This window comes from Martes martes (genome assembly GCF_963455335.1).
Source record: "Martes martes genome assembly, chromosome: 5".
Classification (NCBI taxonomy): Eukaryota; Metazoa; Chordata; class Mammalia; order Carnivora; family Mustelidae; genus Martes; species Martes martes.
The window spans coordinates 46,867,510-46,893,999 of NC_137892.1; the positions used below are offsets into that span (position 1 = coordinate 46,867,510).

Here is a 26,490-nt window from a genome sequence, read left to right on the forward strand (position 1 = left end):
TTTATTTATTTGACAGAGAGAGATCACAAGTAGGCAGAGAGGCAGGCAGAGAGAGAGAGGAGGGGAAGCAGGCTCCCTGCTGAGCAGAGAGCCTAATGCGGGGCTGGATCCCAGGACCCTGAGATCACGACCTGAGTCGAAGGCAGAGGCTTAACCCACTGAGCCACCCAGGTGCCCCCCTGGTTTCTTGTGAACACTCAGAAAATGTACATATCTAGGGATTCAAATTTAAAAAAAAAAAAAAACTTTCTCTGGTTGCTCCAATAATATGATGGAAAGATCTACTAGTATTATTAGCTCTAGTTCCAACCTCCCACAGTTTTCAAGACATGAGGTAACTGACAGAACACCGTGACACCGTTCTAACCTCAACTGCCAAGAGCCATGGGCCTAATCCAGCTCCATCATAACTTCAGGAGTAACCCTGGCTGAATTCCTCCATATTGCAATTTCCTCATACTTCCATAGAGAAGGTTCAGAATGCTATTGGTTCCTAACAGGAGTATTACACTGAATCATCACAAATGTGAACTTACTGATGACATATGTTACAGGAACAGGTTATAAAGACAATTTGGTACATTTATTTCATAATTAGAAAACTATCTTAAAGTTTTATTGCTTTCTTGTTTCTTCTGTATTTCCTAGTTTTATATTAGCATGAAAGCAAAACTAGATTTTTCCATTTCATTTCTCTTATTGAGGTTAGCATTATCTGCTGACAGGTTTGTGGGTTTCCTGCAAGTGTGTCCAGCAGAAAATCTACTTGTAAGTGGGCATTCAAAAGACAGTGTTCACATGAATTACTGAAGAGGAAATCACCCCTGGCTTATTTCTGTACGATAATTTCCTTATAACCAATCTTTCTGGTTATGTATCTTTCAGCTCTCAAGGATCATCTATAGATAAGTGACAATCACTGATTTTAGGCATGCCTGAGTGGCTCAGTTGGTTAAGCGACTGCATTCGGACCCCAGAGTTCTGGGACCCAGTTCCGCATCAGGCTCCCTGCTGAGTAGGGAACCTGGTTCTCCCTCTGCCTGCTGCTTCTCTTGCTTGTGCTGTCTCTCTCCCTCTGTCAAATAAATAAAATCTTTTTAAAAAATCACCGGTTTTAATCATTCCTAAAATATGCTGTTTGTCTCAAGACACACTTTTTTGGAAATTGTTATGCAAAGCAAAGGACTTTCCCCCCCACTGCTTTTCTTAAAAACTGAATAGTTTCTAATTACACCCTCAACCTTATAATATTAAAAGATGTTAACACTTGATCTAAGTCATATTTCACTTAATTGAAATAGAAAAATCAAGACAGAAGGATAAAAACATATTTTTACTTATATTCCATTCATTACAAAGAACAATGATCTTCCATTTTAAGGATTTTCTTTCAATGTGGCCATTTATCATAGAAAAGAAATATATATATATATATATATACACACACACACACACAAGATGTGGTAAGCTCATATTTTTGACTGATCATGCTATTTTTTAAAAAAAAGAAACGCACAGCTATAGGACAACTGTTATTTTTAAGATCAAAAGATGAAATCACATTTGATACTGCCTTACAGCCCATGAATATCGAATTTGTTCTCCAGACCTCCCATTTTGGAAGCTGGGTAATACTTCCAATTGGATGCCAATCTGAAAGCAAAACAAAGATAGTTTGCAAGACAAGTAAATCCCCCTTGTTTGATTATATACCAGATGGTACTACCAAAGTGATTCCTGGGAATTTTGTTCATAAGAAAAAAATGATGAATATATGTATATATCAGGGAAAAAAAAGTTCTTCTCTGTAAGTATGCTTCCAAATCCTGAATTTGCTGACCTAATAAAGTTCTCAAAAGCTCCCTTCTGGTGAATATTTCTAGTATCCTCAAAATGAAGTCACACATTTCTAGCCCTAACCTCAGAACTCCTTGATCAGATCCTAAGACTGAGCCTTGGCATTTACAGTACTTAACATGGATTTAAATTACTCTCAAATACCCTAATCCTGCATGTAAAGGAGAAGAAATAAAGAAATAAAGAGAAATGAAGTCATCAAATAACTACTTGCCCTAATCTAGTACATCTATCAAAACATCTAGAGAGTTGCCATCAATTTTTTTTTGTTTTTTTAGTAATATATAAGCCACTACTTCCTAAGAATTTCACCTCTAATTGCCTAATATGACATAATAGTTACTGCCAAACCAATCTTGAGTACTAGTCCAGTACATCTTTCTCCCCATAAAAAAGTCACCAAGAATCCAAAGCCAGACTGGATATAGTCTGCAGTGTAATAGTCAGCAGTCCCCTCCCAAGGGCAAGATCAAAAATATCTCCTGAGCCAAATGGGAACTGCTGGCACTAAGGTCCCTTCTTATAAACCCTTTCTGGAGATAAGCACATTAAATAGGTTGAAGCAGTATGTTACCTGGACAGGTTAACATAGGATACTCATCAAATAAACCTAGTATCAGCAGGCAGAGAGCAGGGCCCAAGACAAATGAGCCATATGAGCAGCAAGTTTTGATGGAAAACAGGGAAAGCACAGAAAGCCCTACTGGAATAGATGAGTACTGAAAGTTAAAAACGACAAAAGAGAAACTATATCTGCCTCTTTTACAAATTTCTAGGTCAGAGGGTGAAACCGCTGACAATGTTTTAATTGAAAGACAAGTGGTTCTGAATTGCTGAAACTGGTTTTGCTAAGCTTTCACACCTCTCTCTATAAGCAAGGCTATATGAGAAAGTGTAAGTGGTGAATATTTCATTAGAAGAAGGTGAATGTGAAACTAAAGCCAATATCAAGCTTGATAAATCCTGTCATTATAAATTCTAGGGATAATGAAATACTCTGCACCAAAACACCCAGACCTAGGGGAGAATTAGCTGTACATATCATTTGTACTAAATAGGATTAAGTAAAAAGATAAACATACTTAAGCAAGTCCTGTTTAAAGACACTAGAAAAATTCTACAGCTATCCTTCAAAAGTTCTGAAATAAATGAACAGTCTACCTTAAACCTGAAAAGCATCTCAAGTTGTTAGAAGCTAATTTTTGGTTGGCTTTAGATGTTATGGTTTCTATTTCCTTGTTAAAGGACACTTAAGATAAGCCCTCAACAAGTGATTAACACATTAACTAAACTGATGCTGTCAAACTGTTTCCAGCAGATTCTGAAAATCTGGAAGATAGATAGGAAAAGGATTAAAAATTCAACTTCCTACATCGATTTGAAGCATTCCTCCCTCTTTGTTCACCTCTCTGGGACTTTTCCATTGCCCTCTCAAATGTGACAATCTACAACTATTAACATCCAGAGGAACATATTTTAAAAGGGGAGAAAAGACCCCAGTTGGAGGATTTGAGAATGTACTTTAATTCTGTAGGCACAGGGCCGCCAAATCAGCTAACACTAGTCTTGACCAAATCAGTGACTCAGCCTTGTGGGGAATTTTTTTAAGTGAAAGTTCACATTTAAAATCCTACAAACATGGAAGCTCCAAGTATTCCACCTAGGACAAAGCAAAAGCCTTGGAATATTCATTTGAAATGATTTAACTAACGATTTGTATTAAACATATTTTACACTTAAAATACTAGAAGGTCTCTAAGTTTACCTTCAGCTCCGTATTCCTTAATTCTCTTAGTAACTTTATCCAACTATTCTTAGAGCCTTAGAAATTACAAATAGAACCTGAATGAGAAAGAAAAGTCAGAATTAAAGTTACTATCATTAAGCCTAATTAGACAATACAGACAGGAAGATGGCAGTAGAATAAAGCATTCTGAATTAGGGGCAGGGAAAATATAATGAGTAATATGCAGTCCCATGAATGAAACAGCATACAACAAAGTCTGGCTAGGGTTTGGGTTATAGTGAAGACATATATATATGTCTCTATCTCTTGAGGGGCAAGTGACCCACCTAAACCGGAGCAGAGGTTGGCTTCTACTCATGCAACAAACTGTCTACCTGAAGTCACCAACCTCCGGCAAGAAAACACAGGTCAACGACAGAGTGAATCGTCTAATTTTAGTGTGAATTCTCCCTTACTGGCATTCTTCCTACTTTCTGTCCCAAAAAGGGAATCCATATACTCAAGGCCACAAAATGGTAAGACATCTCACCCCTATGTTGTGACTCTGGCACTTCTGGTCCAAACAAAAGCCATCGGTTTTTACTAGGGTGGGATTTATTCTGTCCATTCAGTGAAGAGCTGTGACTGTTTGCAGGGCGTCCTGCAGGCTCCTGCTTTGACTCTCCCCTCAAGTCACATTGTGATCTCACCATGACGGACCCCTGATATTTAATGAGTCTTCGACTGAAAAAACTGGTATTATCGGGAGCCCGTGAAAGGAAGCTTGAACGACCTGCAGAGTACCTCACCAACAGACAGGAGGATGACAGTGCGGGCAGGCACCTCCTCGCAGAGCAGGACCAAGCAAGCCTTTCTGCAAGTTTCCCTTCCTTCCACTAAATTAACCTGCCAAGCCCCCCACCCCCACCCCGCCCTATTAGGAAAAGTCACGCAGGCAACTCGCGCGGAAGGACAGGGGGGACAGCTCCCTGCGCACAAGAGAAGTTTGGTTTGGCAGTGGCCAAGGCTTAACCCTTCCTGCCAAAAGAGCCGCGGCAGACACCACCTTCCTCAGGGGAAAAGCCAGAAGGCCAACTTTCCCCTCCTCTGCGCAAAGCAGCCCAAACTTTGGTGTTCACCCACCTGGCCACGCAGCGCGGCTTGGGGTCTGGAGGCACCCGACGCCCCCGGGCCCTCGGCAGATGGTGGCACTGACCTTCACGCCAGCCCCCGGTCCCGTGCCGGCCTCTGACCACCCCCGCCCCAGCCTTCAGCTGCCTCCCCCAGTCCGTTTCCACCGCCCCCAAACCCTCGTGGGAAACCCACGGTGGGGGTGGCTGCAGCCCGACTCCGCGTGTCTCGACGGCCAACGTTCCTCTGCACCCCAAAAGAGTCCCAAACCCGACGCCTCTGGCTGCCTACTCACCGTTAGTAAAGGGATCCATTTTCCCCCCGCCGCGGCTCCTTACAGCCGAAGCGCCCAAGCTTCCTACTCCAAGAACTGAAGCGGCCCTGCCGACTGAGCATGCCCAGCGCGGCCGCCAAGGGCTGTCGGGGAGGTGCCGCGAGAGACGGCGCCGCTCCGCCGCTCTGAGGTTCCGCTGCTCCGGGTTTTTGCAACAGCTGCAGAAAGAGCTAGGGAGGCCAAAGGGAAAAACACCGCACGGCCCTAGGCCAACTCCTCGGAGAGGAAGGGGAGGAGCGGGTTAGAGGTGGGAGCTGCCTCCTAGGCGGGGCCTGAAAAAGCCACGCCCCCCCAGGAAGACCAGCCGCTCAGGCTCTTCAATACATGGGGAAAGTGTTCAGTCATTCAGCAAAGAATACGGTCTACTGCGTCCCGGCCCGGCCGGGTCCTAGGCGCCGGGAACCCCATACTGCGCCCCAAAACATCGACCACTGCCCCCTGTAGTGGACATTCCAGAGACAGACAATAAACACAGAAGGCACACAAGACTGAAAGAACTGTCCCGCTGAGCATTAAATTAGGGTGATGTGATGGGAGAGTCAGTGGATAGCTAGTGCGGACAGCTTAGTGAAGAGAGGCTTCGCCGAGAGGTGCCACCGAGGCCGCGATCTGGAGGCACAGCTGCCGCCGGCGGGCGAAGGTCGCTCTCCGTTATTCGAAGCTTCGGTTTCCTTGCGGAGACTGGCTCGGGATTGCTCACTTCGCCAAGGCCAGAGGGAGCAGGTGCTATGGGTCATCCCGGAACGGCTGCCAGCCCACACCAGAGTACCAGAGTGGTCCCTAGGGGTCTGAGGCACGGAGACGGATGGGTGGGCGGGGACTCCCGCTGGGCCCCAGATGCGCAGGTTCCAGTCCCACCGCGGGCAGTTCAGGGCGCGGCCTCTACATGCAAGCGGATCACAAAACCTGGAGCTGGATTCGCCGGGGGTGCGGGCGCCGCAGTATGCGAGCAGAGGGCCTGCTGGAGCTGAGCTTTAAATCAACACCTGCGGCTCCAGTGGGTACAGCCGCATGGGGCCCGCGGACAGGCCAGACGTTGCCACCCAGTTGAAGCGGAAACTCTAAGTTGCTTCTGCCTCCTCTACTCTCGCCGTTGCCTCCAACCGCAGCAAGCATTGTTTTCAATGTCAAATCCAGGCATTACCCGGCGAACCTTCGGGATGGAACAAACCAGGGCCCCAGGGACCCCGGGTTCGTAGGGGCGCGCTTCCTTATCCCTTATTCGAAGTGTGCGCCGCCGCCACGCTCGCGGTGAAAGCCTCTGCCCTCCCAGCGCGCAGCCACAGCCTCCTCTCCCCCCCACCCCCACCCCCCGCAGCCCTGGCCCCTGCAGCGACTTGGCTCTGGCTGTGCCTCACTGCGCCTGCCAACTGTCACACACTCCTCTGAGGCTGTTAAAAGCAGGACGTCGGGTGCAAACAAGCCGGCGGCCACCGCAAACAGCCTGGGCAAACAGGGACGGCTGGGGTGTCGTTTGACCCGTACGGAATTAAAAATTAGGTTTTAAAGAAGTGAAATCGGAATGCAATCGTTTATTTTTAAATGTCAACTGTATTAAATCACGCTCTTAACATCCCATCTTTAAAACCTCCAATGGATACCCATCAGTTAAAATAAAAGTGAAACTCCTGGTCTAACTCTGGATCCTCCTCTACACGCGCTAAGGATGCTTCGGCCACAGAGGCCTTCTTGCGGTTCCTGGAAGTCCGCAAGTTCGGTCCAGCATCGTTAACCATTACTCTTGCGTGTTCCTTGCGCAAGAATGATTCCTTCTGCCTGGTACTTTGCCTGCTGGTATCTTCTTGTCCTTTAGGTGTCAGCTCAAATGTCACCTCTGCAGAGAGCCTTTCCCTGACCACACAACGGAAAATAGCCACAAACACAGTCTCCTCTCTAAAGACCGGGCCCTGCTTTTCTTCACAACACTCCTCACTCTCTGAAACAATGCTTCTGTTTGCTGTTTCATCATTATCAATCTCCCTCTGAAGAATGCAAGCTCCATGAAGGCAGAGTTACTACCTTTTTAAGGGCAGTATCCTAACCCAAGGTAAGTATGCAATAAATAATTTATGAATGCGTATGGGAATATATGCAATGGTAGTTAGAATTCTAATTCACTTGCAGTGTTGAATTCTGCCAGAAACAGTAGTGTGTTTGTGATCATTCCGGAGAAGATGTCTGTATCCTATGATACCTCAAAGTTACTCTCTCCCCACCATGTTAAGCATAGCCGGAGCCCTTAGCACCCCCCTCCCGCAGGGCACTTCAGAATCCCAAACAGGAAGTGAACCACAGGGTTGGTGCCAAAGGTGTTCAGAGGTTATATAGTATATGCAGGGCTGGATTTTGTTAAAAGGACTCCATACCTTATATTGCTCAGATAAGAGACTCATCCCTATACTTTAGGTCAGGTCATGTTCCTTTGGAGTTATTTTTGCAGCCAAAGCACTTAGTATCAGAGATATTTAAAACAACACAGTGTTAAGTCTCCTCACCTCACCTTACCTGTAAGCTAGAGTCTATCATGCTTTTAAGTGTGAAACACGTTATCTTGTGTTTTGTCTTAAATGCCTAAATTCTGCGGGCTTGTGGTAAAAATGCTTCACCACTGCAGTAGCAAATATAGGTGGGGCATCATGTCTTCCTGAGATTTGAGAAAGAGATAAATAACTTCATTACCTCTTTGCCAACCTCTTGCCTTCCATCCCTCCCATTCCTACACACACACATTAAGGACATTTACGGACTTGTGGTTTTGTAATGGAGGTAAAAAAAAAACTAAGCAACCAAAATGTTTCATAACCCTACCTAATCTCAAAAGAATAATAATAAATTTTGTTTTGCTTTATTCTGGGATTTCCTTGTGGTATTGTTTTTGTTTGTTTGGATACCATTTTACATTTGACTTCATGAAGACTTTCCGAGAAAACACAATTTCATAAATTTGCTGCTGATTCTGTTTCAATCATTAACCTCCTCTTATCCTCCTACACAGAGCTGCTTCTTTAGTTTAAGGATCTAATACTTCAAATTATTATGAAGTTACTATTCATTATCAGAGGAGATAGTGTGACATTATCTGCTATACCCGTCTACTATTTTCAAAATCCTTACTGTCTACCTTTTAACATTTGAAAACAAAATATTTGGAGGGCTAATTATATAATAAATAACACAAGAGGAAAAAATGTAAGCTCCCTGAGTAACAAACAGCATTTATTTATAAAGAAGCAGTAAATTTGCTAAACAGTGAATATAGAAACTTTCATCAAAATAAAAACTGGGTCTGCCATGGATCAACTAATCCAAGTCTCAATTTAATAGATGAGATGAAATCTGGAAAGGATAGAGTCACTCACAGTCCAATGGTAGATGCAGACTGGAACTCAGGTGGTCTGTGTTCTAAACCAGTGCTCTTGAGTTTATTGCTTCCCTATCCCCACAGGGAATTTAGGGCCAATGACAATAATACACAAGAAATAAAGGGTAAAGAGAATTATAGCTAAATTCAGGCTACTGGAAGACTGTTCCATTAATTATTTAATTGATGTTCCAATTCAATTTACTGATATTTCATGTGAACTTTTAAGTTTAGCATTATTAAATATGTTTTCTAATTATTTTGAAATAAACTAAACAATACATTAATTCAGTGTATACCTCAGGAAATGCTATTTATTCAGCACTCTTGAATAAATAGAGGATGCTGCTTGCTTCCAGGACAAAGATGACCACCATGAGGTTTCCAGCTATCCCGGACTTCTACCCAGTCACCCTAAGGATGAGAGGAGTCAAATCTAATTACACCTGTCACCTATTTTCAACACACATGCTCTGCCTCCATTAGTGATGTTTGAAGCTATCACAAATCTAGAAATGCTTAGAGCAGTAAGGAAAGCAATATAATTATCCAACAGAGTTCTTGTAGAGCTTAGACATTAGCAAAAAGATTCAGCTAAATAAATGGGAAGGTTATTAGGAAGGAATAGTTATATAGTAGTTCAGATGCTTTGGGCTACAAAAACCAAAATGTTGAATCAAATTAGCATAAACATTAAGGAAATTTATCATTTCACCTAAATGCAGAGATAAGACAGCTCCGAACCTTATCAAGAACCCCACTTCTCACTCTGTCTGCTCTGGGAGCAATTTTCCATAAGACTGAGTGTCTCGTGGACAGATAGGGGACTGCATCAGAGAAGGGAGAAGGAATATTTTCTTTGATCTCCTCCTCAAGAGCAAAGAAACCTTTCTTAAAAATCCCCCATTAGAACCCTTCTTAGGTTTCAATTGCCAAAACTGAATTTTGTACATTTCTAAACCAATCACTGGAAATAAAAACAGGGTTACTATGAGTGATTTCTTAAACAAAGCAGAGTTTAGGAATGCTGAGTTTAGGATCACTTCCTTGTTTCATAGGGGGAAATGGGGGGAACTTGGATAAAATCATTTTTATTATTTAGAAGGGAAAAGGGAGAGTCAAGCAACCAAAATGTCAAGTAGGCAACCTAAATATCCACTGAAGGTTATAAACACTATATATTTTAATAATAATTTGATAATAATTTCTTTAAACCCTAAGGTACTTGTCATAGGAAAAGTAAAGACAGAGCCCAATGCAATGTAACTTTTGATGTAATTGATCAATGAGATTAGGATTCCAAGAAGTGATATATTATTAAACTTCAAATTCTGATCTGGAAGTAACTACTAAAATGGAAAAATAAATCAGGCATTTATATTAGTTTGCAAAGGCTGCTACAAAAAAGTATCACAATCTAGGTAGAAGATTTAATGCCTCAGAATGTATTGCCAACTGAAGTTTATTGCCTCATAGTTCTGGAGGCTAGAAGCCCAAGATCAAGGAGTCAGCAGGTCCATGTTGCCTCTGAAGGGACCAGGGAAAAGTATGTTCCGGGCCTCTATCCTAGCTTCCTTGGCTGGTGGCAGAATAACTCCAGTCTTCAGATGGCATTCTCCCTGTGTGCACACCTGTATCCATATTTTCCCTTTTAATGAGGGAACTAGTCACGTTGGATCAGGGGCCCACTCTTCTCCAGTATGACCTCATCTTAACTAATTACATCTGCAATGGCTTTATTTCCAGCAAAGTCACATTCTGAGGTAATGATGGTTATGACTTCAACATGTGAATTTTGGTTGGGGAGGGATGCACTATTCAACTCATTATAACAGCATCTTTCTAACAGAAATAAAGTTGAAGATAAGTATCAAGAAAGATGTAACTTCAAAGGATAGCAGTAAGAAGTAAAGAGACAACCTACCGAATGGGAGGAAATATCTGCAAGTCGTATACCTCACAGGGACTTACACCTATAATATATAAAGAACTCTTACAACTCAATAATAAAAGACAAATAACTCAATTAAAAATGAACAAAAGATCTGAATAGACATTTCTCCAAAGAAGACATACACATGACCAATAAACCCATGAAAAGATGGTCCATATCATTAGTCAAAAAGCAAATGCAAGTCAAAACCACAATGAGAAGTCACTTCACAGCATGGCTAGGTTCTGGCACAGGAAGGCTAGAATCAAAAAGGCAGACATAATAAATGTTGGTGAAGATCTAGAGAAACTGGAAACTTAATATACTGTGGTGGGAATATAAAATGATACAGTTGTGTTGGAAAATAGTCTGGCAGTTCGTCAAAAAGCTAAACATAGGGACGCCTGGGTGGCTCAGTTGGTTGAGCAGCTGCCTTCGGCTCAGGTCGTGATCCCAGCGTCCTGGGATCAAGTCCCACATCGGGCTCCTTGCTTGGCAGGGAGCCTCCTTCTCCCTCTGCCTCCATCTGCCAGTGCTCGCTTGCTCTCTCTCTCTCTTTCTCTCTGACAGATAAATAAATAAAATCTTTAAAAAAAAAAAAAAAAGCTAAACATAGAGTTAATAAGTGATCCAGGATTTCACTCTTAGCCATACAGCCAAAATAATTGAAAATCTATGTCTATACAAAAACTTGTATGTGAATGTTGATAGCAGCATTATTCATAATAGCCAAAAAGTGTAAACAACACAAATGTCCACCAAAGAAGCCAGTTACAAAAGACCATATATTGTATTATTCCATTTGTATGAAAAGTTCAGCCTGGCCAAATGATAGAGAAAGTGGATTAGTGGTTGCCGAAGATAGTAGAGAGGGAGGAATGGGAAGCAACTGCTCATGGGTATGGGGGGCTTCTTTTTGGAGTGATAAAAATGTTCTAAAATGAACCATGTTGATAGATGCACTCTCTAAATGTCCTAAAAAACCATTGCCTCTGGGACTGGGGCAAGTTGCTTAATCTGCCTCAGCTTCATTTTCTCCTCTGTAAATTGAGTAGGTAAGTACCGTGCTCTTCGGGTTATTGTAAGAATGAGATGAATTAACACATCAAATGTACTTTGAACAGAGACTGGCACAAAATAAGCACTAAGGATGGATTTGCTATTACTATTAGATGTGAACTGTGAAATTTTAATACCATGTATATTGCATGCAAAAAAAAGAAAAAAAAACCACACTTAGACTTGCAAAGCATAACGTGAGAGCAAACAAATTTATATGATGCTGATATATTCCAACCCGATAATTTAAAATAATCATGTCCTAAGGAAACCAAGTTATTTTTTTTAAGATTTTATTTATTATTTGAGAGAGAGAGAGAGAGATCACAAGTAGGCAGAGAGCCAGGCAGAGAGAGAGAGGGAAGCAGGCTCCCCGCCAAGCAGAAAGCCTGATGTGGGACTCAATCCCAGGACCCTGAGATCATGACCTGAGCAGAAGGCAGAGGCTTCAACCCACTGAGCCTCCCAGGCACCCCTAAAACTGAGTTCTTGATATTGATATCTAAGCCCTCCATCATTTAATGGGGCCCAGCCAGGCTAGGAAGTGTCAGGGATGGTGGGCCCTTCTTCTAGCTATGAAAACCAATCATAGGTCCCCTTCTATAAAAGTCAGAAGATATAAACGATATTTTTAGAAATTATCTCTAGCTGGCATTTTTGATTGACCTGCTCTTTCGAGGGAGATGTTTACTCTCCTGAAGATTCTGATTCAGTTTTCCTTCTCGTTTCTTTCTAGCAGCCTTGCTAACACAGAGCCTAAGATTCCTTCCCATTAAATGTGTCCTTCAGGTTTTTGTTTGTTTTTGAGCATGAAAAGGTACTGTAATATTTATGCCGAAAATTACACTTGACTGTGATTCTTGGCTGACTCTGGGATGACTCAGATGCTTTTTTCCTCCCTCTGGCTGATAGCTGCCAGCACAGGCTGTCAGTCAGTCAGCAACATTTGTGGAGTGCCCATGGTGCGCAGAACACCAAAGAGACTAAAAACAAAACAGGAACGACATTTTTACTTTTAAGGTGCTTGCAATATATTGGGCCAGTCGGGACAAGTACCCAGGACATATGCATAGTGTACAATGCATGACACAGAAGTATACAAATATACTAACAGGATCAGCCTGGGGCAAAATTGACAAGTAGGGGGCTCTGAGATCTGCTAGGTCCTATTTTCCGTTTTCCTTCCTCAATTCTAAATGCTGCTTCACACAGTCAACAAATATTTATCAAATGCCACCTGTATATAACACCCTTGAGTAAGTAACAGATACTGCCTTCCAGAGCTTCCTACCAAACCAGTATTTTCTGGAGTGTTGCCCTTGTCCCAGAACCCACCCACCCACCCCAATCCTCTCTCCCAGCTTCAGGTTTCTCTCTCCCCTTAGGGCTCTTTTCTCAGCTAGCTATAAAGAACTAAGTATTCATTTAAACAAAATTAAAAAGTCTCACTAAAGCATGACTAATGAGTTACAATTGAATACTTGAACTTTTATTAGCCCAAAGGAATGAATCTGTAATGGTGAAATTATAGAAGAAAAGGCAACTGGATAAGAGAAGATGTATTTGGAAAGGAAAAAAAAAGTCTATGTGGTTTCCTTTTTTTAGATAGCATTTTTTAGATCTGGACTTGCAAGGGCAACACTGCAATTGTTATTTCTGTCTAGGTCCTCAGTGAGTTGGAGGAGACAATAGTGTGTATATTCCCCTTGGCCTTAAAATCCAAATAGCTAGGCTGCCCAGAGAAACAGTTACCTGAAACTAGGAGAATAAGATGCTTTTTCTACCAGGTAATGGTTTTCCTAGAATATAGAACATTATTTTTAAAATAGTGCTTTGGAAAAGAATAAAATAAAATGAAAGTAAAATAGTGCTTTGATCAGTAGTGTCATAACTATTGCCTATAGATAAGGCACAAGTTAGAATAAGAAAAAACAAATGAAAACTTTTAAATGCTATATAGCCTCTCTCATTAACCCATATTAACCAATTATTCATTGTTGCTTAAGTGACCCTAATTTAGTCCTTGGGATGAGTTGAATTAACTTGCCCAGTCTGACTCCTGAGGGCTCTGTCTGGTTCACAAGAATTGTGCATAGTTGTTTCAGACCAGAACTTGTCTTTGATCTTTATCAGCTTGAGTCTCTTGACCTGTTTAATCCTTACCAGCTTAAAAAGCTCTTGTTTATCCTTCTAGAATTCCTACTACTAGTCTTTGAGCCTAGATCTGGAGTCATGAACAGAAAGAAAAGAAAAGTATATGCTAACAGCCTTGGGCCATGAAGACAATTGTTTCTCTTTCAGAAAAAGTTCTCCAACCCCCATCCCTGCCTCTTGCCATATTTGAGTGTTCAGAGTGTTCAACCTATCCTTTTCCCAACTCAAACTCAGAATAATTAGAAATCGGTTAGAATTTCCAAGCCCAGTTTACTAGAGAACAGTATTTAATGAGGAACATGGTTTTTAAAACCAAGAAATAATGTCCTTTGTATCCCTTAAGTCTTTTCATAGACAATTTATTCTGCCCACCTTAAAATGGGGTTTGTAATTATAACTGTAGCATTGTTTAGTTGACTGCAAAGAAATGTCAGGTGGATCAACATGTGAATCCCTTACAGAAACATGAACCTGAAATGATATATTGAAAGAAAGAAATATGGCATAATTCAACAGAGGGAGACATGAACTTTGAAGGGTGGGAAATCATATGTGTAAACATATAGAGGTGAGAATTAATTAATCATGTACTGAGAATAGAAAACTGGTTTCCTGACTTTATCTGGGAACATGGTAGAAAATGAAAACTTTTGGAGAAAAGAGAATTAGCAAAAGATCTTAAAGTCATGGTTGTAAAGTAAAGCTTGCAGAAGTGATTGAGATAGAAATTCTTTCCACTCAGTCAATTATGTCTACATTTCTCAGACTTTCTAGCCGTTTCTCTCTATGAATATTGGAAAATTTTCCTGATTTAAATCCTGAACAAATGATCTGTTTATACTGCTAACTTCCTGATACGATGTTAGGCATCCCACAAGTTTATTTATGAAAAATCGATACTGTGCAGTCAATACTGCAAACCAATTTCCATCCTAAGGAGTCACTTATGTAAAAGTGTTGGACATTTGCACATTGTTGAAAATAAATTATTATAGCTTCTGGGAATATGCTAGACCAGGTACCTTGACTGACCTTCTTGCTAAGAATAATTAAAAATGTAGAATTCAAGAATTTTTTAATTGTTTGAATATATTGGTGACCTGGAAAGCTAGTAAGAAATAGTCATGGATCAAAAACTAATTGAAGGCAGGAACCCTGAGGGGTAAGCAGAAGACTGAAGTCCATGTTCACCTTGAGGGCAATTTTTTTTTTTTTTTTTTTTTTTTTTGCCTTTGAGAGTGGAAAGGACGGATGAGAGAGCCTGATCTTGCCCAAGTTGGGAAACATAATAGCAAACAAAATTCAGGTACAGCCTCTCTATGAAAGACTCATCTGAAACTAAACACAGAAAAATTCAACATAAAAGGATACAGAAAAAGACATCAAACAAATATCAACCAAAAGAAACCAGTGGCATAGCTGTGTAAATATCTAGGGAAGCTGTACTTTACTAGGGAAAGTGTTCCTAGATATAAAAGATTAACATTTGGTACTGACAAACACAGGATACAGGCATAAAAAGGGAGTGAATTAGAGGCACCTAGGTGGCTCAGTAGATTAGGAATTCGACTCTTGATTTCAGCTCAGGTCATGATCAGATCAGGTCATGGGATCAAGCCCCAAGCCAGGCTTGGGAGTCTACTTGAGATTCTCTCTCCTCCTCCCTTTGTACCTCTTCCTGCTTGCTCTTGCAAGCACACGCACTCTCTCTCCCTCTCTCTCCCTCTCAAATAAATAAATAAATAATTCTTTTTTTAAAAAAAAAAGAAAGAAAATAAATTAACACCCCCTTTCAGGAAGATAGTCTGGCACTACCTATTAAAATATTAGATTACATAAAACACACATGTGCTTCAACCCAGCTAACCCATTCCTTTCATAATATTTTTCACCCTTTCTTCTTTATGATTTGGAGACATGACTTTGATGAATGAGATGAAGTTTTCAGGGAGCAGACAATATAACAGATAAATGATTTAAAGCCTGTAAACGTAAAGGTTGTAAACCCTTATATGCTGAAATGGAAAACATTGACGCATGGTTAAATGGAAGAAAGAAGGTCAATAACAAAAGTAAAGGGAAGTTGCAGAGAAAAATGTGGCCATTTTAAGCAGCCTTGTGTTTGACAGACATCAATGTTCAATTGGAAAACTAGCCTCCAGGACTATTTGAAGATCCCCCTTATAGGATGGAGTAAGCCCCCCACCCCACTCAAAACAAAACAAAACAACAACAAAAAAACCCCAAAACAAACAAACAAACAAAAAACTCCAGGAACTTCCCTCTGAAAATCAGGACCCTGATCACCTGATTCTGTGGAACCTGAAATAGACCCAATGACATAGCAAGAAATGAAACGCACAGGGGTATACATGAAGTAGGACAAGAAATTCCTATCATGGTGGTAAAGTTGGACTCTTAAAGGCTGAATTCCCCATTCCCCCCCACACAAAGCCCCTCACACAGAGCAAGACATTGGTTTTAGGCTCCTTTGATCTGGAAGATTTCTCATTCTGAGTGGGCTTCGGAGACCGCAGAATTCTCCCAAGTCTCTGTGGGAAATCAGCAGGCCTGGAGCCCTGTCTGCTCCCTCCATCATCCATTCATGAACTTGTCTATAAGTATTTCACAACTTGTTTGTTCATTTGGGGTAAAAGGAAGTAAAACTAACTTTAGCCAAGTCTTAGTTGGTGCTGGAGGTTTGGCATCTGCCATAAAGATTTTGAAATACTACACTAAGTACAATAGATTTCTTTTTAAAAAATTCCTTATTTGTTAAACCATTACTGGCACAGTACTTACTGTGTTTATTTTCAACAAATGATAAAACTGCTATTTCTACTACTTCTACTTCTGTACTCAATTCTCAAGAATCTGAGAACTTACAAGTGTATATACATAAAGAACTAAAAGGAAGAGAATCAAAAACTTGGAAATTTATGATAGATAACTTAGTATACAAAAGAAATAACTTTACTTATTTATGGAAATAAATATGACAGCAGAGATCTACCAAAACTCATACACATTCTTCTGCTTAAATTACACATTATCTTGGTGGAAAAAATAACATTCTTTACTCTTTCAGTTTCTTTATTTGAAAGTACATTTAATTTCAGAGGGATATTACATGTTACACAGATCTTGGTAGGACCACAACCAAGTCAAATCTAGAGTCAAAGATGCTTCAAAGATTCCAAGAAATGATCTGAAAACAAACTTAGCAAAAGGTGTTGGGTCATGTCAATGGTCCATCCAAGTTGTACCCTGTCTCTGACCGTGGCACCAGAGAAATCTGTAAACCTTCAAGATATCACTCTAAAATGGATGGGTTAGTGCTCTGCCCACCTTACTCGTGCCCCAATATCCCAGCCTCCCTTAATAGCCCAGATAAGTTAATCTGTGTATTGATTCAAATTTTTCTAGAACATGTTTATATCTTCATAGTGATTCATATGTGGGCACATGAATTTATTAAATTTACAACCTGATATCTAAGAGTGGTGGTTTCCTTATTCATTCCAAATACCTTATTAATAAAACAAGTAAGAGAAGCATTTAGAAAAGCATTTCAGAGATCCAGTTTCCCTTAAGAATATGAAGAACTGCTAAAACTGAGTTATAAAACATGATCCGTTTAAATATTTACATTAAACCATGAGTTAACAGGAAATATACACGATACAATCTAATTTTGCAATTTTCAAAAGATGTTTTAGAAATGCGATAGTGTACAGTTTAAAGTGGTGAGGTATAATTGTTCTCTCCTCTACCTCTATGACTGCAGATTTTACTGCCTGTGGAGATGACCTCAGGAGGCTACCCTTGAGGCTCTTAATGAAAGTGAGGCTCTGGGGATGCCTGGGTGGCTCAGTTGGTTAAGCCACTGCCTTCAGCTCAGGTCATGATCCTGGAGTTCTGGGATCGAGTCCCACATCAGGCTCCCAGCTCCGCGGGGAGTCTGCTTCTGCCTCTGACCTTCTCCCCTCTCATTCTCTGTCTCTCTCTCTCTCTCTCAAATAAATAAAAAAAAAATCTTAAAAAAAAAAAAAAAGAAAAGAAAAAGAAAGTGAGGCTCAAGCGAAGCAGCCCTCCTGGCTTTGTGGGTAAACCCTGACACCTAGTTTCTAAAAATCAGAGATTTGGTGACAAATTCTCTGGTTTCCTGATACTTATACTTCATAATTGGATTCAAATTTTCCAGGAATGGTAAAAATTAAATGAACTATTCAGGCTGAGATGAAGGAGGAAAAAGCAGAGGAAATGAAAGGATGCAAATGAAAGATTTTTTAAAAAAAAGCATTGGCTATGTTTCCTTGAAGGTAAAACTGGCTGGGCAAAATCCAGAATGCTAAGCAAGGCTAGGAAAAACATCAAAAAAGCAAAAAAGTAGCATGCTGTAAGGCAGTGTAGGTAGTGGGCGGTGTGGCTAATCTATCGCAGCTCTGTCTGTATATCTACATTCACATCTCCACATATCTCCAGTATTCAGGAAGTTTACATTTAAGTAAGCTACTGAACTGGACTTCCCCCACCTCAACATCATACATCTGTCAGATAGAGACAACCGCTGAGAGCCGGCAGCTGCGGTGGCTGGTTTCTTGGGGCTTCTTACTGGTTTAGACAAAATACCGGGGACTTTGACATGGGCTTTACTGACTTCAAGCCCACATGTGATGTGCTCTTTCTACTGACCATTTAAGAACTAACCAGGAGCCAAGTCCTCAGAGTGGGAAGATTCCTCTCTAGCCATTTAATATTTTTGGCTATGGCTTCCAAAATTATTTGGAAAATATCCAGATGTAATCCTTGTGCCTTAAGAGATTCAAAGAACAGTTTCACCTGAAAAATAAGCAAGAAAAAAATGACTGACATGGTTCACAAAATACTTGTTCTTGCAAAGGGTTTCAAAAGAGCTTGCAAATTATACATAAAACAGAGTAATCCTTTCTCTTGCAAACTTTAAATGGTTATTTTCTTGTCTTTTTCTTTTTGGTATAATTACTATTTCACTTTATCTTCAAACAATGTAAGACAGAAATGATAAATACTCATCTTACAAGTAAGCTCACTATGGGTAAAAATGTTAAATGATCGAGCCAAGTCATATGGTAAGTAGTGGGCCAAGACTTAAGTTCTAGAATTCTGAGTTTCCTTTGAGGGTAAATAATTCAAGATTTATTTTGGAAAGAAGATGTAAAACTTTAGAATGCTTAAAAAAAAAAGTGGAATTACCAACAACAGTAGTTTTGTCAAAAAAAGACCTTTAAGTACTCTTCTAAGCTTCAATATAGTCACTTCTGCGATCATACACTATGAAGGAAATAATAAGCAAGGACTCATCTCTGAAGTGTAAGTTTCATTTTGAATGTTATGAACACCTGTATTTTAAGAGGGTCTAGTCCTGTCCCTTCCATTTACTGGCTATGTAACATTGGACAAACTACTCATTTTCTTTTAATAAAATGAGAACTTTACACCAGATTATATCTAAATTCACTTTCATTTTTACAACTTGAATATTTATTTTTCAGTTGTTAGCAGAAGAGAGTCACAAACCTCTTGCAGCTCATCCTTGGAAGAGAAGTGAGATGTTGGGCCAAGGATGATCATTCTCATAGCAAATGAGCCCAAGTCAAACCTGAGAATGAGAAGGAAACCCACAGATTTAAGTAATAGCAATACTGACCTTATCTTTATGTGTTTTTATTTTTATTTATTTTTTTTTAAAGATTTTATTTATTTATTTGAGTGAGAGAATGAGAGAGAGCATGAGAGGGACGAGGGGCAGAGGGAGAAGCAGACTCCCCACTGAGCAGGGAGCCCGATGTGGGACTCGATCCCGGGTCTCCAGGATCATGACCTGAGCTGAAGGCAGTCACCCAACCAACTGAGCCACCCAGGTGCCCTCTTTATGTGTTTTTAAAATATAGGACATTAATAACTATATGATAAACTTGTGCAATACAATATATTCTATTAATTACCCTAAGAGTAACTCATTCATCCAGTAAAATCCCAAAGCTATGAAATGTATCAAACTTGACCACAAGATAAAAATGAAGATAAAGACTATTTAGGAACTGGGGGTGCCTGGGTGGCGCAGTAGGTTGGGCAACTGCCTTCAGCTTGGGTCATGATCCTGGAGTCCCAGGATGGAGTCCCGCATCGGGTTCCCAGATCCATGGGGAGTCTGCTTCTCCCTCTGACCTTCTCTCTTCTCATGCTCTCTCACTCTCATGCTCTCTCTCTCTCAAATAAATAAAATCTTTAAAAATATATTTTAAAAGACTTTTTTAGGAACTGTGACTATCTTATTCAGTAGTGTTTGTGTTTAAATTTATGTTTATGCTTAAAGCAGCATTCTCTATTTTTTTTTATGCACTCTATTGGTAAAGATTTTTTGCTGAAGAATTTCCCAATATACGTATTTTTATTTATGTATTACATACATGTACTATGTTATAGGTTCAACAGAAAGTGTAATAGCATAAGAACTTATATACGTAGTGAGATGTTCTCCTTGCACTCTCATGTACTATCTTGCACCCTTCCCCATCCCATTTTGGGGATCCACTGCTTTTATCCACTGTATTTTGTGGGGGCCAATGTTATTCAGTTAAACTCTTCATTTGTAGCCCCAGAATTCATCCTTCATCCCAGTGTTGTCTATAGAGAATTTATACCATAAGTCAAAGGGATTTGTGCTAAAGAGCAGAGCACAGATACATCCCAGAAATGATTCCAAGTCTAGACTGTGCACATGGTCAGGCACGAGGGTCATTTCCAGTGACAAAGGAAATCTATAGTATTGAAGAAAAAGTCTGATCATATCAGGGGAGGGAACTGATAGTCAAGCAAACAACCCAACTAATGATTCCGGTGATCTTTAAGGAAATACACACACACACACATTTTATATATATGTATATAATATGTGTGTGTATATATATACACATATATATAATAAAAATATACATTTTTTAAAGCAGTTTCTGTTTGGTCCCATGTGAATGTCAAACTCCTTAAAAGCCTTGGAGAGGGTGAAAACGTTCTTTTTGCTTACACAAGGTTGTGGAGACTCTGAGTCCTTCATGGCTAACAAATGAGAAGGAAGAGGAACCAGGGGTGACTGAAATCAAAGATACTAACTGACACTAAAATAAACAGAGCAGACTACACAGGTCTCAGATTCTGGATATTTTCCATATAGTTCATAAGTGACATTTTGGTTTTGGATAAGGAATAGCTGAGCACCTTAGCAGGGGGTTGTTGTGAGAGAAAGCACCCCCATCCTACACCTTCCACTGAAGTCTAATCATTATTGGTTCTTTCTGAGGGATATTTTAGGGCCAAGAGCATGCTGGAGTGAACTCTGGTTCTCCCAGGGGTTGAAACCCTAGAAAAGATGCAGAACTGATGCAGTTTTAAAGAGGGAGTATCTCCCAAAACACTTCTGATCAGATTTCTTCCATCTCCTCTAAGCTCTCCACTGAGCCACTTCCACAGGAGAACTGAGGGTGGGGATTAGCACTCATCAAAATTCCTGAAACTCTCCATGAACAAAGCAGGCCAGATGTGTTCGATGCACTATATATGGATTCCTTGGATTCTTCTGGGCTGGTGAGGAAGCTAGGAGGACCATGGTGGCCCAGGAGTTCTTCTTTGCCTGGGATGAGTGAGAGAAATCTCTTTCCCACTCACTTCTCACTCCTCTCCTCACATCTGGACAGAGTAATTCAGGCTATTAAATTTTCAAACGAATAGAGTTCATCAAACTATTTGGGTAGAAAGAGGATCATTTATGTGCTTTGGGGGACATATCATTGTACTTGGTCTCAGGTAATTGAGCTATCTAGGTAGAAGAACACACATTGGATGTAAATGAATACCAACTTTTTTAGGAGATGGGTCCAATTTTCTCTTAAAAAATTCCAGGCTAATTGCTGCCCCTTTGGATTTCTGGCGATCACATAAAGAAGAGTGGACAACTCCTGTGTCTTGATGACTTCTCCTTCCATTCCAAGTTCAATTAATCTGAAGAAATAAAGACCATTTGACTTCTCATGGCATATGTCATGTAATGGAAATTAACTCAGGTTATCAATATATTAAGAGTAGAAGAGAAAGAGGCATGATAAAATTATAGTTTACCAAAACCAATAATAAATTCCTTACTAATATTTTTAATGTTCCGGCTAAACTTTTCATTTTTTTCTAGCAGTAATTTTATTCACTTATTATTCCAAAGAACTTAATTAGCATCTTGTACAACACCTTATACACAAGAATGCATTCTTGTGTTCATTTTTCTCCAAGGTTTTGAAAGTAAAATGTAGCTATTTGTCCAATATTGGTCACCTGATTAATAACTAGGAATATCTGTTTTGATCATTTGCTTTTTGTCCATATGTATTTTTCAGAAGTAAATTCAAAGCAAATCAAATTTTGATTCAATTCTTTTATGACTTTGAAGTTGGTGGTCAATATTTTAGTGACTTCATTGGATTTTTATCAGTTTACTTTTAACAAGTTAGTTTGATTAATGCACTTACTTCTTTAACTTTTCCTGATGTTGGCTGGTTGACAATGCATACAGAATTTTCTTTTTTTCAGCACCTGACATGGACAGTCCATATTGCTCCAAAAGGTAATTCCAACCTATTGTTGTGTGAGCACCCACAGAATACACGACCTCTAAAACATCCGATGGAATGCTGTAGTATGAGAACAAAGTGAAGGGAAAAGTCCTATGAAACAGCATAATCCCTGTGATCACTGGGCATCTTCCTGATTGTAATAAACACCAGAATCCATTTTGTCACCACATACACACTTTTGATGTCCCAAGTCATCGGTTTCCCATCAAATATGAAATCTGGGGTCAAATTTCGGGTTTGTGGTATTGGGTGATAAAGAAATAGACTTTTTTAAAAGGTAACCTCTCTTTAAAAAAAAAAAAACAAGTTTTAAAAAAAATAAAATAAAAAAATAAAAAAAACAAGTTTTAACAAATGATCGCTGCTGTTTTGACTGCTTGTACATTTCACTTTGCTTTTTATCTTTAAAAGACATCACTTTCAGAGCTTGGGCGAACCCCTCCCACCCCCCACCCCCACTTCTACCTTCTGGCAATCTTTCTGTCACCATGCCAATGGTATTAGCCCTCCCACTAAAGGGACCTACATCTCACTTCCCACAAAATCTATTGAGCACTTACTATATGTTAGCATGAAACAAGGGTTTGTAATTCCCAGCATGGCTTTCCCCTACCATCCCCTCTGCCCCATGCCACCTTTACTGAAAGGTTTCAGATCTAATGTCTTGCTTGATCAAAGACTTTTGCATCAAAGTGAAAGGAACAAAGAATAGGACAGATGTCTAGGTTTACTTTAATTTTCCACTGGATTCCATCCACTGAGAGAAGAGTTCAGTTGCCTTCTGGACGCAAGGAGCATGGTTCAGGTAACAGGCCAGTTTGAGGATGGTCGATCGAAGCATCCTGTCCCAGACAGAGCCCTTGTCACTCCAGCTTTGCCTGTCAATCACTGGCTTAAAATACCGGAGAATGTAATGCTGCAGAAAGAACAGGATGATTTACAGAGAGGCTAAATTTAGTACTTAACATAGCTCTTACCCACCAAAAAGGGTCAACTCTAAACTCTAAACTCTAAAGCATGAATCTTGCCCAAACACAGAACTATTTGGGTTTGTATTTTCTCCTTGTTTTCTGGGCCCCACCTACCATATTTAAACAGAGTTTTTGCATTAAAAATAGGGTTTAATTTCCTATATAAGAGGAGAATATCAATTGACAAAAGTTAAAATCACATTTAGGAGGAATATTTTGCTCATGATCCTGATAGGATCTTCTTAGGTTGATGATGACAAGAAACGAGGGATTTCCAACCACTCAGTGCGGTTGACCGTGCCATCAGCCAGGTCCCTTGGCTTCTTAAAGATTTATCCCCAGGAGTTCACACAAAGGGACCAAGTTTTGCCCATCCTCCAGACACTCTGTACTTAGTGAATTTCCTGAAAGTGATACAAACCTTGAGGTTTTCTGTGACATCTGAAACATTCCTTCTCTCCATCATGTGGTAAAACAGCTCTAAGTATTCCAGACCTTTGAGAAGTGCGGGAATGCTTGCTTCATGTTGGAGATAGCGAGTCAGGTCAAGGGCTTTGTCTAGGGTTAACCTTCCTGCACTGAAGGATGAAACAAGTTGTTGGGTGTTTGTACATAACTTAGAGTTCTTACTATTCTTTTTTTTTTTTTTAAGATTTTATTTATTTATTTTACAGACAGATATCACAAGTAAGCAGAGAGGCAGGCAGAGAGAGAGGAGGAAGCAGGCTGCCCGAGGAGCAGAGAGCCCGATGTGGGGCTCAATCCCAGGACCCTGGGATCATGACCTGAGCCAAAGGCAGAGGCTTTAGCCCACTGAGCCACCCAGGCGCCCCCAGTTCTTACTATTCTTAATATTAACACAAATATGATCTAGTGAGCAATGGGAGGAGCAGTTCAGTCAGACCATTGGGTTTAAGTCCTAGATCTGCCACTGACTAGTTCTATGATCTTGGGCAAATTACCTAACCTTTCCTGGCCTCAGTTATATCCCTTATACATGAAGGTAACAGTAGTATCTTGTGCTGTTGTAAGGAGTAAGTGACTTCATTCACACAGAGTGCTTTGAGTCATTCCTCACACACAGTAAGAGATTTATAAAGAAAATATTAGCTAATATTAATATTTAGTACCAAATAATAGCAAGGTTTTCACATGTTGGGTCATTCTCTAATGGTTTCACTTGTGGATTTGAATTGTTCCTCCAAGTGGATTTGGAACTTTGAGGACAGGGGCTCTGTCTTTCCTTTTTTTAATGTCCCTCCTAGAGCCTAACAGAGAAGTGGTGTTTATTCTGAGTAGGACAAAAAGGTACTTCCATCTTTTTTTAGAACCTAATTAGATTCCAAAGTTATATGGCTTCTCTGTATTTTCTTTTAATGAAAAGAACAAACAACAAAACTATTATTCTGAATACCAAACATTAGGGCCTCTTCTGCAGAGGAAATAAACCATTATATTGTCATTTTTGCAAAGTGGTTCTCACATGTGTTTCTGACAGAACTTGTGTCTGCACGTGGTCTGTAAGCTATTACTGCCAGCATACAACTCCCAGATTAAGCATAATAGTCCGCTATGGAAACAGATTCAAGAACAAAAGATGTTTCTGTTGAATTTTTCATTAGCATAATGCTCTACCTCCTTTGGGTTTTTAAATGTTCAATTTTTATCTAAAAAGAGGAAACCGAAACTAGCAAGAAGTGAAATTAAGAAGAACCAACTCTTGTGACTTTTCTTAAACACAATTACATACTGCTTTCAAACAGACTTATGGAAAAGTTTCCACAGTTTTTGTCTGAAGATGGAGGGCTGAACCATATGCATTATGATTCTATGGTTTGCTGTATTTTTTTAGTGTATTTATCTACGAAACGTCACGATTCCTTCCCTCGTGTGTTACTGTCATGCTGTACAGCGTAGCTGATACCCTAGAGGATCAGCAACAGAAAAAACTAGGTGAAATATTCCAGGGTCGCAATTTAAAAAAGGGTGTTGAAAAAAAATAAAAAATAAAAAAGGGTGTTGAACACAAAAATTACTTTATATTAATCCTATTTTTTCTTATTTGGTCAAGCCTAATTTGTTTCTTACTAAAACGAACACCATTATTTACTTTTATACTTATCTACTCAAAAAAAAATCAATCTTAACATTCTTTTAAGAGGATTACTTTTCTTTTTATGTAACTACTGTTTAATAAAAAGCCAGCTCCTCACCACCAATCATCAAGCAAAATGTTACCTGAATGTTGATTCAGCTTATAAATAAACACACATATGAGCTTATACTTTAGCCCAACAGGAAAAAAATCTGTATCTTATTAGTACACAGTTCTATACTTATGAGTATACAGTTTCAGCTATTTGGTACCTTTGTGAAATAAAACTATATTCCTGAAGAGCCAATTTGGGTGTGGGACTAAAAGGAACAAATAGTTTTTCTGTAAAGAATTTAAAGTTGTCGTTTCAATTCCATTCAACCCAGGTGAGATTCAAGTGTTAAATTATACTTAATTAATATGAAAATGCAATTAAAATAAATATCCATTCCTTGGCCAAATTCTGTCTTCAAACCAACTATGATCGCTGATTACTTCTTTTAACTCTTAAATAGATATTTTACATAGCAGGGAAGATGCAATAAATACTAAAGGAAAGTAGCAAGTAAAAATACTTCGATCTAGTATGAGAGTTTTAAATTGTTTCCTTATTGACCTAGTTTTATGATAAAGTTAATATAAACAAATTATGAAACAGTTGGAAATTAGAGAGGGAAGGAAACAAGCCTCATAATTTCACTACACATCACATACACTAATAGCACTTTGGAATATTTCCTCCTCTTCCCCCTCCCCCATACTTTTAGCTAATAATTTTTTTTCATATAGTTGCAAACATAATAATACACAAATTCAGATTCTTCTTTTCTCCAACTTCACATTATTTGAACTGCATTTCTGTGCTGTTGCTTCATCTTCCTCTTTAAAACAGGATGTTTTAAACAATTTTTACTGGATAATACTGATTCTACTAATAGCTAACATTTATTGAACATTTATTGAACTGTGCTTAGTACTTTATTGGCATTATCTTATGCAATCCTTGAAACAGCCCTTTATATCAGATATTATTATTTAAATCTGGAATTTTAAAGACTAGAGAAGTTCTACTAGAAAATTTAGGCTTAAAATGTTTAAATAATTTGCCCGAGGTCAAAGAAGAATTGAAGAGGTAATACTTGAAGTCATCTATTTTAAACCAAAATTTGTATTCTTAACTTCATTAACCTGGCCACCTCATCAAGAAAT

At 39.5% G+C, this 26,490-nt stretch overlaps 2 protein-coding genes across 2 annotated transcripts in view; both read right to left on the reverse strand.

Moving 5' to 3' along the window:
• LNPEP (leucyl and cystinyl aminopeptidase) overlaps positions 1-5,223 on the reverse strand; it is a 96,358-nt gene extending 91,135 nt beyond the window's left edge. The window contains exon 1 of the mRNA XM_080805014.1: positions 5,010-5,223. Within this exon, the coding sequence (XP_080661140.1) occupies positions 5,010-5,028 (19 nt within the window). The 5' untranslated portion in view covers positions 5,029-5,223. The remainder of the gene's footprint in view (positions 1-5,009) is intronic.
• An 11,409-nt stretch (positions 5,224-16,632) lies between these two features.
• ERAP2 (endoplasmic reticulum aminopeptidase 2) overlaps positions 16,633-26,490 on the reverse strand; it is a 37,761-nt gene continuing 27,903 nt past the window's right edge. Inside the window, exons 16-21 of the mRNA XM_080803782.1 lie at positions 23,608-23,764; positions 22,947-23,131; positions 22,111-22,272; positions 21,452-21,592; positions 19,115-19,196; positions 16,633-18,397 (exon numbers count right to left, since the gene is read on the reverse strand). Coding sequence (XP_080659908.1) covers positions 18,254-18,397; positions 19,115-19,196; positions 21,452-21,592; positions 22,111-22,272; positions 22,947-23,131; positions 23,608-23,764 — 871 coding nt within the window. The 3' untranslated portion in view covers positions 16,633-18,253. The remainder of the gene's footprint in view (positions 18,398-19,114; positions 19,197-21,451; positions 21,593-22,110; positions 22,273-22,946; positions 23,132-23,607; positions 23,765-26,490) is intronic.